This window comes from Myotis myotis, unplaced genomic scaffold (assembly GCF_014108235.1).
Source record: "Myotis myotis isolate mMyoMyo1 unplaced genomic scaffold, mMyoMyo1.p scaffold_m19_p_3, whole genome shotgun sequence".
NCBI lineage: Eukaryota > Metazoa > Chordata > Mammalia > Chiroptera > Vespertilionidae > Myotis > Myotis myotis.
Genome location: NW_023416335.1, coordinates 161,276,451 through 161,293,431, shown reverse-complemented (window position 1 = coordinate 161,293,431; position 16,981 = coordinate 161,276,451). Strand labels below are relative to the sequence as shown.

At 47.1% G+C, this 16,981-nt stretch overlaps 4 protein-coding genes across 26 annotated transcripts in view; 1 reads left to right on the top strand and 3 right to left on the bottom strand.

Moving 5' to 3' along the window:
• The window catches only part of CSAD (cysteine sulfinic acid decarboxylase), a 24,432-nt gene extending 18,459 nt beyond the window's left edge, over positions 1-5,973 (bottom strand). For 3 of the 11 annotated variants that reach the window (XM_036298400.1, XM_036298402.1, XM_036298404.1), the window contains exon 1: positions 4,947-5,095. In XM_036298400.1, the coding sequence (XP_036154293.1) occupies positions 4,947-5,058 (112 nt within the window). In that variant the 5' untranslated portion in view covers positions 5,059-5,095. Of the gene's footprint in view, positions 1-3,076; positions 3,097-3,147; positions 3,169-4,946; positions 5,096-5,846 lie in introns of those variants that run through there. The other 8 variants (XR_004965912.1, XM_036298399.1, XR_004965913.1 and 5 more) reach the window with 7 other exon arrangements.
• LOC118650666 lies at positions 5,241-6,835 on the bottom strand. The gene is made up of 3 exons (XM_036299000.1): positions 6,809-6,835; positions 6,207-6,503; positions 5,241-6,027 (listed from the first exon to the last, which is right to left on the bottom strand). Exons 1-3 carry the CDS (start codon positions 6,833-6,835, stop codon positions 5,671-5,673), a joined length of 681 nt encoding a protein of 226 aa, XP_036154893.1. The 3' UTR covers positions 5,241-5,670.
• On the top strand, positions 5,814-16,348 carry ZNF740 (zinc finger protein 740). 4 transcript variants are annotated; one of them, XM_036298417.1, is made up of 9 exons: positions 5,815-5,951; positions 6,555-6,676; positions 6,781-7,099; positions 7,700-7,824; positions 9,418-9,567; positions 9,908-9,997; positions 11,346-11,469; positions 11,795-11,913; positions 13,112-16,348. In XM_036298417.1, the coding sequence occupies exons 4-9, from the start codon at positions 7,807-7,809 to the stop codon at positions 13,199-13,201; spliced, it is 591 nt and encodes a 196-aa protein (XP_036154310.1). In that variant the 5' UTR covers positions 5,815-5,951; positions 6,555-6,676; positions 6,781-7,099; positions 7,700-7,806; the 3' UTR covers positions 13,202-16,348. The 4 variants fall into 4 exon arrangements, with proteins under 4 accessions (XP_036154309.1, XP_036154311.1, XP_036154312.1 ...); XM_036298416.1 differs by lacking the exon at positions 6,555-6,676 and having other exon boundaries at positions 5,814-5,951; XM_036298418.1 differs by lacking the exons at positions 6,555-6,676; positions 7,700-7,824 and having other exon boundaries at positions 5,814-5,951.
• The window catches only part of ITGB7 (integrin subunit beta 7), a 25,865-nt gene continuing 17,443 nt past the window's right edge, over positions 8,560-16,981 (bottom strand). For 8 of the 10 annotated variants that reach the window (XM_036298387.1, XM_036298388.1, XM_036298393.1 and 5 more), the window contains one exon: positions 16,591-16,927. In XM_036298387.1, coding sequence (XP_036154280.1) covers positions 16,850-16,927 — 78 coding nt within the window. In that variant the 3' untranslated portion in view covers positions 16,591-16,849. Of the gene's footprint in view, positions 9,657-12,421; positions 16,928-16,981 lie in introns of those variants that run through there. The other 2 variants (XR_004965911.1, XM_036298385.1) reach the window with 2 other exon arrangements.

Here is a 16,981-nt window from a genome sequence, read left to right as displayed (position 1 = left end):
ATATGAGCATAACCAATGGACATAGACAGTAGGGGGATGAGGGTATGTGCTGGGGGGTGGGAGCAGCCAGGGAGAGGTCAATGGGGGGAAAAGGAGACTCATGTAATACTTTAAACAATAAAGAATTTAAATTAAGGAGAAACCAAGATGGTAGCATAGGTAAACACCTGAAATTGCTGACTCGCACAACCACTTTAAAAATACAAATAAAAGACAAAACGGACATTATCCAGAACCACAGGAAGGCTGGCTGAGTGGAAATTCTACAACTAGAAGGAAAGAGAAAAGCACACTGAGACCCAGAGGAGGTGTGGAAGTAAAGTGCAGAGGTACGGAGGCGCATGCGGAAAGGGCTGGCAACTGAGGACGCGGTTGTCTTTTTCAATCGGGAAGGAGTCACAAGTTCCCGACGGCCCTGAACTCCAGTTCCGGGCGAGTCTCTGGGGACCCAGACTCATATGGGGAGAAACTGGACTGTCTGGCATTGGGTGGTACTCGAGGGCAGTTTGAAAGATAAATGAAAATCCAAGAGAAAATATTTTAAAATATTTAAAAAATCATACTATTCTCAGAGGTGCTTGCAGCAATTAACGTGGGACACTGAGACCCAGGGCCTCTTAGGGCAGGGCTGAGGATCAGCCATAGTTGTTTGCTCCGCCCTATTGATTCCCTGAGACTCCGCCCCACCAAAGCTGTGAGCAGAGGCTTTTGCATATGAATGGGCTGGCCCTTTGAGATCTAAAATTACCTAACAAATTGCAGCTGGGTCAGAGAGACCCAGAACATCCCAAAGAAGGCCCAAGGCCCCAGAGCAGCTTGCATTGCTTCACAGCTGGGCCTCATCTGGGCACCTCCAAACCCCAAACAAAGAAGAGGAATCTGCAGATCTCTCCATAGCTCCTGCTGGGTAGCCTCAGGAAGAGGCTAAATTAGCACCTCCTTAGAGATCCAAGTGCCAGTGTACCCAGTGGTCAGAGTAGGACCATCCAGATTACAACTCCTCAGATCCATAAGGGACACACTCAGGGGGCAGACTCAGTGAGCACCAGAGCCCCACTGAAGAAAGTCTTGCCCCAGAAGGGTGTCTCCAGCACAGAAGTTCTCCCACTGTAGACACAGCTGATTCTCACAGCCAATTTGCCTGAAGGTCAATTCCTCCCAGTGATACCAACAACAATCAAGGCATAACTACAACAAGACTGTGCACACAGCCCACAAAGGGGTGCACCAAGAGTGTCCACCTCAGGTAATTGGGGAGGCTGAGCCACTGGGCCCTATAGGACACCTAGCACAGAAAGCCACTCTATCAACACAGGGAAGCAGCCAAAATGCGGAGACAAAGAAACAGGTCACAAATGACAGAAATGGAGGAAAGCAAACTACTGGATATAGAGTTCAAAACCATACTTTTAAGGTTTTTCAAGAATTTTCTAGAAACCGCCAATAAATTTAGTGAGATCCTCCATAAATCTAGTGAGGCCCTCGACCTCACTAGAAATTAAGCATACACTGACTGAAATAAAGAATATTATGGAGAGTTCCAACAGCAGACTAGAGGATCGCAAGAATTAAGTCAAAGATTTGAAATACGAAGAAGCAAAAAACACCCAACCGGAAAAGCAAAATGAAAAAAGAATCCAAAAATATGAAGATAGTGTAAGGAGCCTCTGGGACAACTTCAAGCGTACCAACATCCAAATTATGAGGGTGTCAGAAGAAGAAGAGAGAGCAAGATATTGAAAACCTATTTGAAGAAATAATGACAGAAAACTTCCCCTTCCTGGTAAAGAAATAGACTTACAAGTCCAGGAAGCACAGAGAACCTCAAACAAGAGGAATCCAAAGAGGACCACACCAAGACACATCATAATTAAAATGCCAAGAGCAAAAGACAAAGAGAGAATCTTAAAAGCAGCAAGAGAAAAACAGTTAGTTACCTACAAGGGAGTACCCATACGACTGTCAGCTGATTTCTCAACAGAAACCATGCAGGCCAGAAGGGAGTGGCAAGAAATATTCAAAGTGATGAATAGCAAGAACCTACAACCAAGATTACTCTACCCAGCAAAGCTATCATTCAGAATTGAAGGTTAGATAAGAAAAAGCTAAAGGAGTTCATCACCACCAAACCAGTATTATATGAAATGCTGAAAGGTATCCTTTAAGAAGAGGAAGAAGAAGAAAAAGGTAAAGATAAAAATTATGGCCCTAGCTGGTTTGGCTCAGCAGATAGAGCGTCGGCCTGCAGACTCAACGGTCCCAGGTTCGATTCCAGTCAAGGGCATGTACCTGGGTTGCGGGCACATCCCCAGTAGGGGGCGTGCAAGAGGCAGCTGAATCGATGTTTCTCTCTCATCAATGTTTCTAACTTGCTATCCCTCCCCCTCTCCCTTCCTCTCTGTAAAAAAATCAATAAAATATATTTTTAAAAAAATTATGAACAACAAATACATATCTATCAAGTGATTCTAAAAATCAAGTGAATAAAAAATCTGATGAACAGAATAAACTGGTAAATATAATAGAATCAGGGGCATAGAAAGGGAGTGGACTGACAATTCTCAGAGGGAAATGGGTGTGGGGGATGCAGGAAGAGACTGGACAAAAATCATACACCTATGGATGAGGACAGTGGGGGGGTAAGGGCAGAGGGTGGGGTGGGAACCAGGTGGAGGGGAGCTATGGGGGGAAAAAAGAGGCACAACTGTAATAATCTGAACAATAAAGATTTAATAAATTTAAAAAAAAATAATTTAAATTTAAAAATAAAATAAAATGGGGAAAAAAATAGGGGGGCAGCCTGGCCGGTATGGTTCAGTGGTTGAACATACATTTATGAACCAGGTCACAGTTCAGTTCCCGGTCAGGGCACATGTCAGGCTGTGGGCTCAATCCCCAGTGGCGTTGTGCAGGAGGCAGCTGATCGATGATTCCATCCTATCACTGATATTTCTGTCTCTCTCTCCCTTTCCCTCTGAAATCAATAAAAATATATTTAAAAAAACACAAAACCAAGAGATGCTCAATTCCACTATTAATGCCAAACGAAACAATGAAATTACTATTTTTCACCTACCGAATTAGCAACCGTATAAAAAGTTCATAGCATCCAGTATAGCCAAGGTTGTAGGAAATGGAGATACTCACACATGGTTCTGAGTAAATGCACAAATTCTTACAAACTTCTGAAATGCAATTTCACAGAATTTGTTAAAATTTAAAATGCACATATCCTTTCTACAAATCTATCTAATGGAAAAGGCTAACTATATAAGGATGTTCATTATGGCATTGTTTATAAAACAGACAAAAATTGGAACTAAGCTAAATGTTCATCAGGATGGGTCTGGAAAACTAAAGTACAGACATAAGTTGGAATACTATGCAACAATTCTAAACTGAGCCTGGCTGGTGTGGTTCAGTAGTTGAGCACTGACTCTGAAACACAAGGTCACAGCTCATTCCCAGTTGGGTTTTGGGCTCAATTCCCAATGGGGTGTGCAGGAGGCAGCCAATTAATGATTCTCTCTCATCATTTATGTTTCTCTTTCGCTCTCTCTCCCTTCCTCTCTGAAATCAACTATATATATATATATATATATATATATATATATATATATATATATATATATATTAAAGATGTGAACTCACTTAGATGTCTAAAATACACCGAATGGCATACTGTACGTGCTCAAAAAATGTTCTAAATGGAAAAAAAATTTTTTCGTATGAACAGAAAAAGCCTGGGAATATATGTACCAAATTGACAAAAATGACTACCTTCAGGAGCATGGGGCAGTAAGAGAGGGAAACTAAACATTTTTTACCTTTTATCCTTTTGTTGCATAAATTGTTAAAATAAATGAGCTAATTTGTAAAAACTTATTGCTGACAGTTTCACTCCATTTTATCTCAATTTTATGATGATCCTAAGAGCGAAAAAACTTGAGCGAAAAAACTTGAGCGAAAAAACTCAACTAATGGACTGCCCAAGGAAATGAAACCTGTGTGCAAAAAGTGGCTGGGAGCCCTGACTGGTTTGGCTCAGTGGATAGAGCATTGGCCTGCGGACTCAACGGTCCCAGGTTCGATTCCAGTCAAGGCATGTACCTGGGATTCGGGCACATCCCCAGTGGGGAGTGTGCAGGAGGCAGCTGATCCATGTTTCTCTCTCCTCGATGTTTCTAACTCTATCCCTCTCCCTTCCTCTCTGTAAAAGATCAATATATATATTTTTTAAAAGTGGCTGGGAATTATCTTCTTTCATAAGTAAAGTTTTTTTTCTTTTTTTTTCTTTAAATATATTTTATTGATTTTTTTTTTTTAGAGAGAGGAAGGGAGAGGGATAGAGAGTTAGAAACATCGATGAGAGAGAAACATCAATCAGCTGCCTCCTGCACACCCCCTCCTGGGGATGTGCCCAAAACCAAGGTACATGCCCTTGACCGGAATCGAACCTGGGACCCTTCAGTCCGCAGGCCAACGCTCTATCCACTGAGCCAAACCAGTTAGGACGTTTTTTTTTCTTTTACTATCTCTACTGATTCTCCAAAACTCACAACCTGACAGTACCTACCACAGAAGCTGGGGCCTAAATGGAATGGATATTGCCTTCCATCAAGTGCACTTCGCATAGTCCACCTTAAGCAGGACCACTTCCTAATAGCTAAAATTGGGAGAATTTGAAGAAAGGATCGTTCCCTTTTTCCTAATGCGGCCAGGCCCAAGCACCATCCTGCATCGCCTTCTCCAATGAAAGGAGTTTCCTCCTGAGGGAAGTCCTAAAGTTTTTCCCAAGTGAGCCCAGTGTCAGACGCCGGAGGGTCTGGAATAAAGGAGGAAGCGGTGTAAGGTGACCAGCCTGGCGGGGGATGCACCGCGGGGCACCCATTTTCAGATTGGAGTTGAGTGTACACATCAGGCACGTGCACAGAAAGTTGACTCACCCTGGCCGGGTGGCTCAATTGGTTGAAGCGTCATCCCGTACACAAAAGGTGGCGAGTTCAAATCCCGATTTGGGCACATACTTGGGTTGCAGTTGGATCCGGGTGGGGGCATCTGATGTTTCTCTCTCTCCCTTACTTTATCTAAAATATGTAAACTTAGCCCTGACCAGTTTGGCTCAGTGGATAGAGCACTGGCCTGCGGACTGAAGGGTCCCAGGTTCCATTCCGGTCAAGGGCATGTACCTGGGTTGCGGGCACATCCCCAGTGGGGAGTGTGCAGGAGGCAGCTGATCCATGTTTCTCTCTCATCGATGTTTCTAACTCTCTATCCCTCTCCCTTCCTCTCTGTAAAAAATAAATAAAATATAGTTTTAAAAAAATTTATAAAACTTAATTCCTCTCCCAGCTGACTGGGCCTGATGGAAACCTCAAGTAATGACAACCTCGGCCGAGTTACGTGAAATGGTGGGGTTACGAACTATTCTGGCTCTGTTTGGGGCACCAGGTTCAAAAGCGACCGAGAGAACGTCCACGAAGAACGTAGGTAGAGTGATGGCGCTTTTTTGAGGAGTCTCTGGCAAAAACCTTTAAAAAGCACCCAGCCGTTCCGTCATTTCTGGGCCTCCGTTCCTGCCCTCAATCAAGATGGCCGCGTGGGACTCGCCCGCACCACGGCGCATGCGCCGTACCACCAGCCTCCTTTCTGTGCGAGGGCACCGCCCATTCACGCACCAGCTACACCCCATTCCCTGCGTCCTCGGCAGCACCCCTTTGCTAGCTGTCCCCGCCCGGCCAGGATCCCCAGCCCGGAAGTGGATGTAGCTGTGCAGCGGAGAGGACGAGGGGGAGGGGAAAGTGCTTCCGGGGAAGCAGGCCCGGGGTTGGTGTTTGTAAACTTGCCTCGGTCCCGGCGGGGGCAGCGGCGGCCACGGGGTTGGCACAGGGTACTGGGCCTGGAGGAGGCGTCGCGCAGTGGGTGAGCCCGCTGGAGGCCGCGCCTGGCAGGTAGGAGCACGCCCCGGGGAGCGCAGCGTCGTCCGAGCAGACGGCAGCGCTTCAGCAGCTCGCAGGCCGTGGGGCGCTGCGCGGGCAGGGGGAGGGGAAGGGAGGAGGGGCGCGTGGAGAAGGGAGGGGGCTCCCCGGGGAGTGGAAGAGGCCGCGCGCGCGCACCGCCCCCCGCCCACGCTCCCGCCCGCCCGCCGCGTGACCGACCCAAGAAAGGGGGGCTCGCTTGGAGGGAACGCGGGCGCGAGCACGCACCTTGCACGCACCTTCCTCGGCGCTCTGCGTCTCTGTCCCGTCGCTAGGCTCCCCGGCTCGCTGGCTGGAGGGAGGGAGGGGGGAAAGCGCAGCGCGAGTCCTCGCATGCCTGCCTTCCACCTCCGCAGTGAGTTTCTGCACCTTCGGGCGGATTCGGAGAAGGCGCGCGCGTGGCCCGGCCCGGGTGCACGCTGCCAGTCTGGTTTCTGCCTCCTGCACCCAAGTGCCCAGTGGTAGCCCCTGGGTTTCTCTCCACCGCAGTTCTGGCCACCTGAACAGAGCTTCGCGGATGGCCCACTCCGCACAAAAGCCCCTTCAGGGCCTCCGCTCCCTTCTTCCATTCCTCAGGTCACAAATGCAAGCGTTTGGCCAGTTGCGGTTCCTCCACAAGGGACCCCGGTTACTTTTGCTCTTCTTGGCTGTCCCCTCCCCCCTTCCCCAAGAGACCAGTTTCTTCTCGGCCTAGAAAGGTAACACTGGCACACACACACACACACACACACACACAGTTCAGGTCACTACAGGTTGGATAGCCTGAGGATGTTGCACCTAACAGCCCCATCTCCCTTTCTAGTTTCAGGTTTCTGAAACAGATCGCGAACTTCGTCGAGAAAATTCAGTTGGAACATCAAGACTGGCACACTCTTTTTCCTCAGACAGTAGGCAGGAGCCAGGCAGAGCCCAGGAATTCTTGAAACACCTCTCTTCCATTTGGAGGACACTAAGTTTTATTTGACGACAAAGGCAGTTCAATATGGCAGCAGGACTGAAGGGACACGAAGGAGTTGTTACTGTGATTTGGTGACAGTTCTTCCAACAACAGTGTCTTAAGGGAAGGTGGATCAAGAAAACCCAGAACTTTGGGGTTGCATTGAGAACTCGGCATGGCTCAGGTAAAAAGCTCTAGAGTCCTCCTCCTTCAAGATAACTGGGAAGCGTGTTTGCAGTTTCACTCTTAAATGCTGCCTTAGTCAACATACTGACCAACCCAGTGAGCCAAGCTCTGTATTAAGCACCAGGGGGAGATCTAGAGGAAGGAAAGGAGACAGGCCACAGCCCCTGCCTTCAGGGAGTTTCCAGTCAAATGAAGGAGGTAGGCTATACTGCATCACAGGCACTGATGGGACCTTTGCAAAGCAACAGGTACTCAGTTTACACTTGGTACATTAAGTGCTGAGGGGTGCGAGGGAGTAAACAGTCTTGTGAATGCTTCCTTTGTGTGTTGTTTGTTTGTTTTTTTCAACAGGGATTTTATTGAGCTCTTGTTATATGCAAGGCATTGTGCTGGGGATACAAAAATGAATAAGCCGTCCCAGTCCCCAGCAAGCTTCTAGGCTAGGTGTGCTTGGGGGGTGGGGGGTGGGGGGTGAGATGGAGAGACAGTCTGTTACCAATCTTTATGTTCACACTACCTTGCATAGTGGCTAATAGTAGAGATTCAGTGAATCTGTTGATTGAAGGAATGTGCAATAATTGAGATATGTGTACTGCAGAAGAGAGAATGATACCTCTGCCTGGATGGAAACAGAAGATGAATCTTGAAGGATGCATAGGATTTTGCTAAATAATCAGAACAGGGCATTCAGACAAGGAGAACTTCATGGGCAGAGACTTAGAGGTATGGGATGATGTGATGAGGTTGGGGGTATGGAGATAGTTTGCTACGTTGAGGAAAGGATTCAAATGGGGGGGTGGTTGGGGGTTAGGCTAGAGAGAAATGGGAAAATTGGGGTGAGGGAGTTGTTTCCTGGAGAATTAAGCAGAGTGTAACCCTTTTATGCCTTGCTAAGGAATTAGACTTTATTCTATAAAGAGTGGGAACTCTGAAGAATGTTAACTAGAGTGACATCAGTGTATTTAGAAGGTAATTGCCATTGTGGGGATACAGGGCGGATTGGAGAGAGAGGATGACCTGATAGGCTATTGTTGGTATATTTTCATCGTCTGGGCAGGAAAGCTATGTGCAGGGATCTCTAGAGCCTCTCTCAGCTTTCTTCCAGGGACTCTCCCCTACCAGTCTCACCAGGATGACAGCCTGATTGCAGTGTAATTGGCTTTCCTCCAGCTGCAGGCACAGCTTCCTCCTCTCCATGCAGAATAGGAGCCCTTTAGTTTGTTCCTTTGTCTGTTTGCAGCCCCTTTCACGGCGTCGTGTTCACTCTCGTTCTGAGAAGACTGCCTTTCACTAACTTTGTACGGGGCACAGCTGAGCATTTTACATTCTAGTTTAATTCTTAACCCTGTAAAGGTAAATACTATGATAAATATTTTCCATTTAAGGAAACTTAGGCTTAAAGAGGTGGAGTAATTTGCCCAAGATTATATAATGCAAACAGCAAGGCTAAGTTGTTGCTTTTTTTTTTTTACCTCCAGATCCTTTAGTCCAAAGTCTTTGAAGGTGAAGGAGGGGGTTCCAGGATATACTGATCATCTAAAAGGAATTTCTTTATAAATCACTTGTGGAAGTTTACTGACCAACTACTACTAAAAAGTTCCTTCAGTAAGAAAAGTATAGTCTCTAGTGCTGGCTAAACAGTCAATTTAAAGAATGTAACAGTGGAAAGAGGACATTTTCTTAAACATTCCTTATGTAATTTTAAACTATATGTAGAGCAAGGAATGTGAAAAAATACGGGTATGCACACATATAAATGGCCAGGTAGTGTGTGAACAGAAATTGTATATTCAGCTCCCAAGTCCTTTCAAGTGGTTTAATTTTCATGTCTGTTATAATTGATACACTTAGGGGATTTAAAATCTAAAGAGAGAAATAACCTAATTTTACCAATAAACATTTGTGGAACCTGATAGAATATATACTTGGCGCTAGTGGGGTCTGTAAAGCTGAGTGCTATTGAGAGAAGGAGGAAGTTCCTCTAGAAATCTCCCATTTCAGTGGGTCAGCAGGACAGACTCATGCCCACTCCCAAGACCTAGAAACACTTCAAAGTAACATGTAGACCCACATTGTACCTAGCACAGCACTAATGATAAAAGTGTCAGTAATACTTGATTATTATATCTAAATGATGGATGACAAAATAAGTAACTAATTCCTGGTGAGATGAGTTAGGGAGGACTCTTGAAGGAAGCAGAGTTTTGTCCGTAGAGCAGTTTGTTCATAGGCAGGAGTAAAAGGTAGTTCTGTGGAGGATGGCAGCCTGTTTCTGCCCTGCCAGGTGACCTGATACCTCATCTCCTTTCAACTTAGGCAAGTCTCCTGGCTTGTGAAGGCCTAGCAGGTGTGAGTTTGGTTCCCACTGCAGCCAGCAAGAAGATGATGCTGAGCCAGATTGCCAGCAAGCAGGCCGAGAACGGAGAGCGGGCAGGTAGCCCTGATGTGCTGAGGTGCTCCAGTCAGGTACAGAGCTGGACTCCATTGTGGCACCTGGGGGTCGGGTGGCCCAAGCTCTCTGCCAGGAGATGCCAAGCTTTGATTCCTCAGTGCTTCTGTTTAAGGAAGTGGGGTAAGGGGAATCAATTGGGGAATGAATGAATATGGGTTTTTTAGAGAACAAAGAAGGGTCTTTTCTTAAGTACCCTTAAAACCAGAGTACTTGGGGAAGAAATGGATGAGTACTTTCTCTTAACCTTTGGGCAGGTGGTTTACTCTCATTTACAAGTTGCCTAAAAGTAGCATTTGGTCTTCTGTCTTGGGTTCTGAGATGGACTTTGAGTTTAGATTTGATTTGTATTCTAAGGGCCACCGAAAAGACAGCGATAAGTCCCGGAGCCGCAAAGATGAAGACAGCTTGGCTGAGGCCTCTCATTCAAAAAAGACTGTTAAAAAGGCAGGTAATGGGGTTACCCACAAACTGGTAGTTTGGTAATGGGGTAATCTATCTTCTATGGCTCAACCTGGAGCTTTCCCTAGGTGTTTTGGTCCCTCATAGCCAATGATTGTGTCACCCTAATTTCATCCAGAGACCACTTTGGTAGTTCTACCTTCTGCAGAACATCCTTGGTAAGGGAAGGAAGGTTAGAGAAGCATGAGATCCTGTGTCAAAGGACAGGCAGACTACTCCTCGGGTCCCATTAAAAATACTGAGTTTGCCTAGCTGGTTTGGCTCAGCAGATAGAGCGACCAGGTTCGATTCCAGTCAAGGGCACATACCTCAGTTGTAGGCTCCTCCCCAGCCTGGGCCCTGGTCAGGGCTCGTGCAGGAGGCAACCAATCGATGTATTTCTTTCATGTCGATATTTCTCTCTCTCTTCCACTCTCTCTAAAAATCAGTGGAGCCCTAGCTGGTTTGGCTCAGTGAATAGAGTGTTGACGTGCGGACTGAGGGGTCCCGGGTTCAATTCTGGTTGGGAGCGCATGCCCGAGTTGTGGGCTCAATCCCCAGCAGGGGGCGTGCAGGAGACAGCCGATCAATGACTCTCTCTCATAATTGATGTTTCTATTTCTCTTTCCCTCTCTGTTCCTCTCTGAAATCAATAAAGATATATTTTTTAAAAAAAAAATCAATGGAAAGCCCTAACCGGTTTGGCTCAGTGGATAGAGTGTCAGCCTGTGGACTGAAAGGTCCCAGGTTCGATTCCGGTCAAGGGCGTGTACCTGGGTTGCGGGCACATCCCCAGTGGCGGGTATGCAGAAGGCAGCTGATCGATGTTTCTCTCTCATCGATGTTTCTAACTCTCTATCCCTCTCTCTTCCTCTCTGTAAAAAACCAATAAAATATATTTTTTTAAAAATCAATGGAAAAATATCCTCAGGTGAGGATTTAAAAATATATATATATTGAGTTTGACAAGGCAGGCAGCTTAGCCACCTCCCTCCTTTCTTGGAGGATCTCTGCACTCTAGGGCAGTGGTCGGCAAACTCAGTAGTCAACAGAGCCAAGTATCAACAGTACAACTATTGAAATTTCTTTTGAGAGCCAAATTTTTTAAACTTAAACTATATAGGTAGGTAATTGTTATTAACTTAATTAGGGTACTCCTAAGGCTTAGGAAGAGCCACACTCAAGGGGCCAAAGAGCCGCATGTGGCTTGCGAGCCACAGTTTGCCAACCACGGCTCTAGGCAATACGGGAGATAGTAGCATCGGAGGGGTTGCTGGAAATAGACCCTGAGTAGAATGGGGGCAAGAAGGGGACAGAGAGAGAGCCTCATGACGTGCCTGATTGTTGCCCACAGGTTGTAGTAGTGGAACAAAATGGTTCTTTTCAAGTAAAGATTCCCAAAAATTTTGTTTGTGAACACTGCTTTGGAGCCTTTCGGAGCAGTTACCACCTCAAGAGGCACATCCTTATTCATACCGGTAAGTCTTTTGCTCAAATTCAAGGAGGGGAGAATAGTCGATAGTTTGGTGTGTGTGTGTGTGTGTGTGTGTTAGGTTTATTTTATGTTATTTTTTTTGTTGGGTTTACTTTAAAGGGTATTAGAAGTAACGGAAGAAGGTAAATGAATGAGATAGAGATTGCGTGGCTCTGTATCAAGTGTCACTGAGACCAACAGCTTTGTGGACCCTTCCCCGTTAGGTGTCTGCACATTGCTAAAAGTTAAAATTTCTGGGAAAATAACCTAGAACGAGGTCCCTGCCATGCATACCTCCTGATATTAACTTCTCTCTCCATCTGGGCCAGGTGAGAAGCCATTTGAGTGTGATGTATGTGATATGCGCTTCATTCAGAAGTACCACTTGGAGCGTCACAAGCGTGTGCACAGTGGTGAAAAGCCCTACCAGTGTGAACGGTGTCATCAGGTAAGCTCACATGTCATCCATCCACCCTCCACAGAAACTTTTCCTTCCCAAAGAACGGGGGCCCGCCCCACTCCCAGCCCGACAAAGGGCCATGATCAAGTCAGTACCTCAGGGTGAGGTGTATTTCTCTGGCCTTACGTAACTGCTCATGGGGAGGGGCCATTAGAATAATTGTAATAAAAAATTATAATAATAGTAACATTTCTTAAGGTCTTAATCTCTGGCAGGCACTATGAGAGCATCCTTGACATAGATTATTCTTTTTTTTTTTTTTAAATATATATTTTTTATTGATTTTTTACAGAGAGGAAGGGAGAGAGGTAGAGAGTTAGAAACATCGATGAGAGAGAAACATCGACCAGCTGCCTCCTGCACATCCCCCACTGGGGAAGTGCCTGCAACCCAGGTACATGCCCTTGACCGGAATCGAACCCGGGACCTTTCAGTCCGCAGGCCGACGCTCTATCCGCTGAGCCAAACCGGCTTTGGCGACATAGATTATTCTTACATTCATTCCGTAATGTGTTGTCCTCATTTCACATGGGGGAAAACGGAGACTGAAAGAGGTTAAGCTTCCCAAGGACACAGCAGGTCAAGGGCAGAGTCAGAATTCAGTCAAACTTCAGAGCTGGAAGAAGAAAGGTAATCTCCGCTCTGAGAGTCAGTATCTGATCTGATGAGAATGTAAGAGCCAGGATCAAAACAAAGGACAAGAGATAAGAAATGATGGCAACACCTCCTGGATGCTTCACTATGTCTCAAGCTTTGCTCCCTGCTCTTACATTGAGTCTTCAGAACACTAGAAGAAAGCTCCATGAGGCAGAGATTTTGTCCCTCTGGGTCTCCACTCGATATCTGCAGCCCCAAGAACTGTACCTGCCTTGAGATTGAGACTCCATAAAACTTTGATGAATGAAGGAGCCACAGTCTGAGTAGGTACTTTTAGCCCCATTTTTCAGATAGATGTGCAGATGGAAAACTGTTAGGTAACTTGCCCAGAGTCACACAGCTACTTAGTGGCAGAGCCAAGATTCAGACTTCTCAGTTTCTTTGTTCTTAACCACTGTGCTTTCATGCCATCTGTACATTCTGAGGCAACATAAAATTGGTTATATGCCTCCTGTGTGGGGAAGACAGGTCTAGCCAACAGGTATCTGAGTTCCTCCTCTCAGGCACTTAACCCTCCCTTTCTTCTCAGTGTTTTTCTCGGACAGATCGATTACTCAGACACAAACGGATGTGCCAAGGGTGCCAGTCCAAGACTTCCGACGGGCAGTTTTCTCTATAGGCGCAAGGGGCCCTGGGTGGTGGGAGTGATGAGAAGACTCTACCGAAGAACGCACCCTCCTCTGGTCTGACGGTCCCACCACCACCCCGTGTGTACCTGTCCCCTCCTGGAGGAGTGGACCTAGGAGACCAGAAGAGTGCATCAGGGGACAACAGCCCCAGAGCCTCAGCTCTGTAAATAATCTGAGACTATGAGTATCTCGGGGAAGTTCCTACAGCATTCCTGGGCAGGAAAGCTAGTCCCTGGACCCTTGGCTGAGTTCATAGGTGGGGGACTCAAGGTACAGGACCAAGACTGAAATGTGGCTCCCACAACCTTGGACTCCAACTGGCAGCTGAAATGAAAAAGATTGGGAGAGGGATTTGTTTATTTGTTTGTCCTGTTCTTATTTTTGTTTATCCAAAAGCAATTTCAGCAGGTACACTGTGGATACAGGTAATCTGGAGGTACAGAACCATAGCCACAGGGACGATGGGTGGTCCAGCCCTCCAGAATTGAGTTTTTAGTTGCAATTGATCCTCAGTGTTCCACACCCCTGCCCCCTACCTCCTGCTTGAAGGAGAATAGGACCAGGGATGGCAGCTGAGCTTACTTTGGCTTCCTTATACACTAGGGACAAAAGGAAGAACAGTAGGAGGAGCAGACGAGGGCTGGATCCAAGAAGAGTGGACAGGTACCTGTTATTTCCTCTGGGGAAGAGTAAGAGTTGTGCCCATGGATGTTGTAATGAACCATGCCACACTGGTACCTGATGGGGTCAGCCTAAGTGCCTTTTGGGGGAAACTTGGGTGACAGTGGCTCATGAAGCCCTTTCCTTCTCTCTTCGGGCAGTTGACCTTGGAAATAGTTTGTGGCTACCTCACCGCCATTGATTCCTAAGCCAAACGGGGGTGTTGAGCAGGGAGTCATAGATATCAAAGTAGTTCTTCCTCCTTGTGCCCTCTTTGGAACCACCCAAGACTAGTCCTAAGTTGAGTAACAGCTGTTCGGGAAACAGGAATTAGGTGTCCCTTGACATGACAGCTGAGCGGTGTGAGCTGTTCTCTCTGCCCAAGTCCTATCACTGTATTCAGGTAGAGGAGATAGGGGTCTGGCCTTTGGTCCCAAAGAACAAGATCTTGGCTTCCTTCTTGACGGCCATCCCTACCCAACAAAGAATTGGGGGGAGTAGAAGAGCTGCAGAGAAAGGACTGAGGATGAAACCTAATGTAGGATTTATTCTTAACCATACTCTTTGCTTCTCTCTGCTCCCAACACCATCATCCTATCCACCCTCAAAAAAATGATCTGGGGGGTGTGTGTGTGAGTGTCCGTGTTTGTGTGCTTGGAGACGGCATATTATTGAGCCAAGCTCTTCTGTGGCCTCTGCGCAGGGGAGGGCGAGCATGAAACAGCCTCCCCCGCCCCAAACCTGAGGGTGTGTAAGGTCCCAGCAGGACCTGAGAAACTCAATTTAGGCCAGGGGAGGGCTTTGTTTTGGAGGTGTTTTTGTTTTTGTTTTTAGACTGATTCAACAGAGTGGGGGTTAGATGTTTCTAACTTATGCCAGGGGCTTGTGAACATTATTTTCTAAAGTGAAATGAAAAGCCCTCTTCCTGCTAAGGAAAGGATCCTTATGGAAGGCCTGGGGTTTGTGGCCTGCGTTCTGTGGCCTGCCCTGACCTGTGGAATGAGGAGTAATCATGGAGACTTGATGAACCTGACCAAGCTGTCCGTGGGGATCCTATGGCCTCTAGGAAATGTGAGTTCTTTCCCAGAAAGTGTAGGGAACAGCAGCAACATACTCCTGGTGTTACCTATTCTGGAAGAGAGCATGGGGGAATGGGGCAGTCCTCTGTGCCTCTGAGGTGTGGGGATCTCGGGAAAGAGGAAAGGGGCATGACACCTTTTAGGTTTTTCCTGAGAGCATCGGAGATCCTTTGGGGAGACCTTGGGGATGTGTGTGCCGCCCTGTGCTTTAGGCTGGCACTCCCAGGGGTTGTGTCAGAATCGCCCTGTGGCCCCTGTTAGGGCATTTTTCTGCATGTGAGCCAGCCCCTTCCTGGGAGAGTTCTCTGCTCAGGCTGGAATTTGTCTATTGTTCACCTCTGGGAATATCTTCTGAGAAGAAGGATACATTTAGGAAATTGTCCTCCCAAGAGCGCTTTTGAAAATGGGAGGCCTCGCTCCCTGCCTCTGGGTTGTGGGGTGGCGTGGGTGGGTGTGGCGAGAAGCACGCGAGTGATCAATGCCCCTATGTGTGTGAATGTGTGTTTAGGCCGGGATGTGCCCTGGCCCCAGCAGGCCTCAGCTTCCTGCCTGAGGGTGGGAGAGGGGAAATTAAGTGGATATGTAGAGCCATACCAGAACCACCCCTGCCAGCGCCTGGGTGTGGGGGAGACCCAGGAGCAGGGGGTTAGTTTGGTTGTCCAGGTGCTGATGTTCTGGGGCCATGGATGTATAAGGAGAGGGAAGCAAAGAGGTGAAAGGAGTGATTTAGCGCCCATGGGGGGGGGGGGCAGGAGCCCCACTTATACCCCAGGGAAACCATAGACTAAGATTGCAGCAAAGGCTCCTGGGCCCAACACCCCACCCTTTGTTTGCTGGGATGGGGTCTAGCACTGGAAAGATGCCTCAGGTGTGTTTGGAGTGAAGGGAAAGGGAGATAGGGCAGGCTCTCAGAGACCAGGCTGTGGAATTGGACCCGGGAAAGAGTAGCCCCAGTTCCTGGGTGAACTGCTATACCAGGCCCTACCAGCCCTGCCCTTCCCAGCACCCCAAGTCTTTTCCGTCCACCCCCAACAGCCTCTTGTCATCACTTAGCTACTGACTGTGCCCCACGGCTTGACATCGGAGGGTTAAGAGAGACAGAGTCCTGCCACGACTTTTACTAGTAACCCTCTCCTCAGACTCTGCCTCTGCTGTAGCTCTGGGGCTTTTATCTTAATCCCTCCTACCTGCCTCACCACCCACCCTCTCTCTTTTTTTTTTTTTTAATATACTTATTTTGCTATGGGGGGTGGGGAATATCAAATGAACAAGATCACTTTTAAATGGTAGTTTTTATAAGATGTTATAAACTTGTATCTTTTTACCATTAAAGTGCAGTGTATGTTCCTTCGTGATATATTTAGGATATTTAAATAAAAAGAAAATGGGGCTTTTTTACATACTATCTCATCTTTGAAAAGAATATCTTGTGGGGAATTTTTTTCACTGGGGCCAACATGATCTCCCTTTTCCCCCCAAATATTACCATCCTGCAATTTCTAGTACCCTATAAACTGCCACTTTAAAACTCCCCTTCTCCACAGGCAAGCAACAAGTAGAATTGAAACCGAGGTATCTAAAATACATATATGTGTATTAATTCTGATTAAGAGGAAAAAACCCTGCTGGACAAGACAGAATGAGGTTGGATACCAGCAGACACAGTGTTTGTTAAAGTGATCTGTAACCTGAAGATTCTTTATTGTATTTGTGGATGGGGCAACCCCCACTTCTTGAGGGGTGGGGAAGCAAGGGTGCAGCAGGAGGCCGGCCCTCTGGGGTGTCCAAGTACCGTAGGTGGTGATTAGTCCCCCAGCAGGCTGCTGCCTGATAGACCCAGAGCCCTAATCCCCACCATCCCCCGGAAGAAGAACCCTGGAGCGAGCAGCCCTACCCTCTTCAGAGAGGACTTTCTGGGGCTTGGAAGCGGGGGTTAATGACGGTCGTGACGGCGCTTTTGTAGAGAGGATTTCTGTCCTGGGGGAAGAAGTTGGAAATGATGAGGAAAAGTCCCAGGACTTCTCCTTTAGC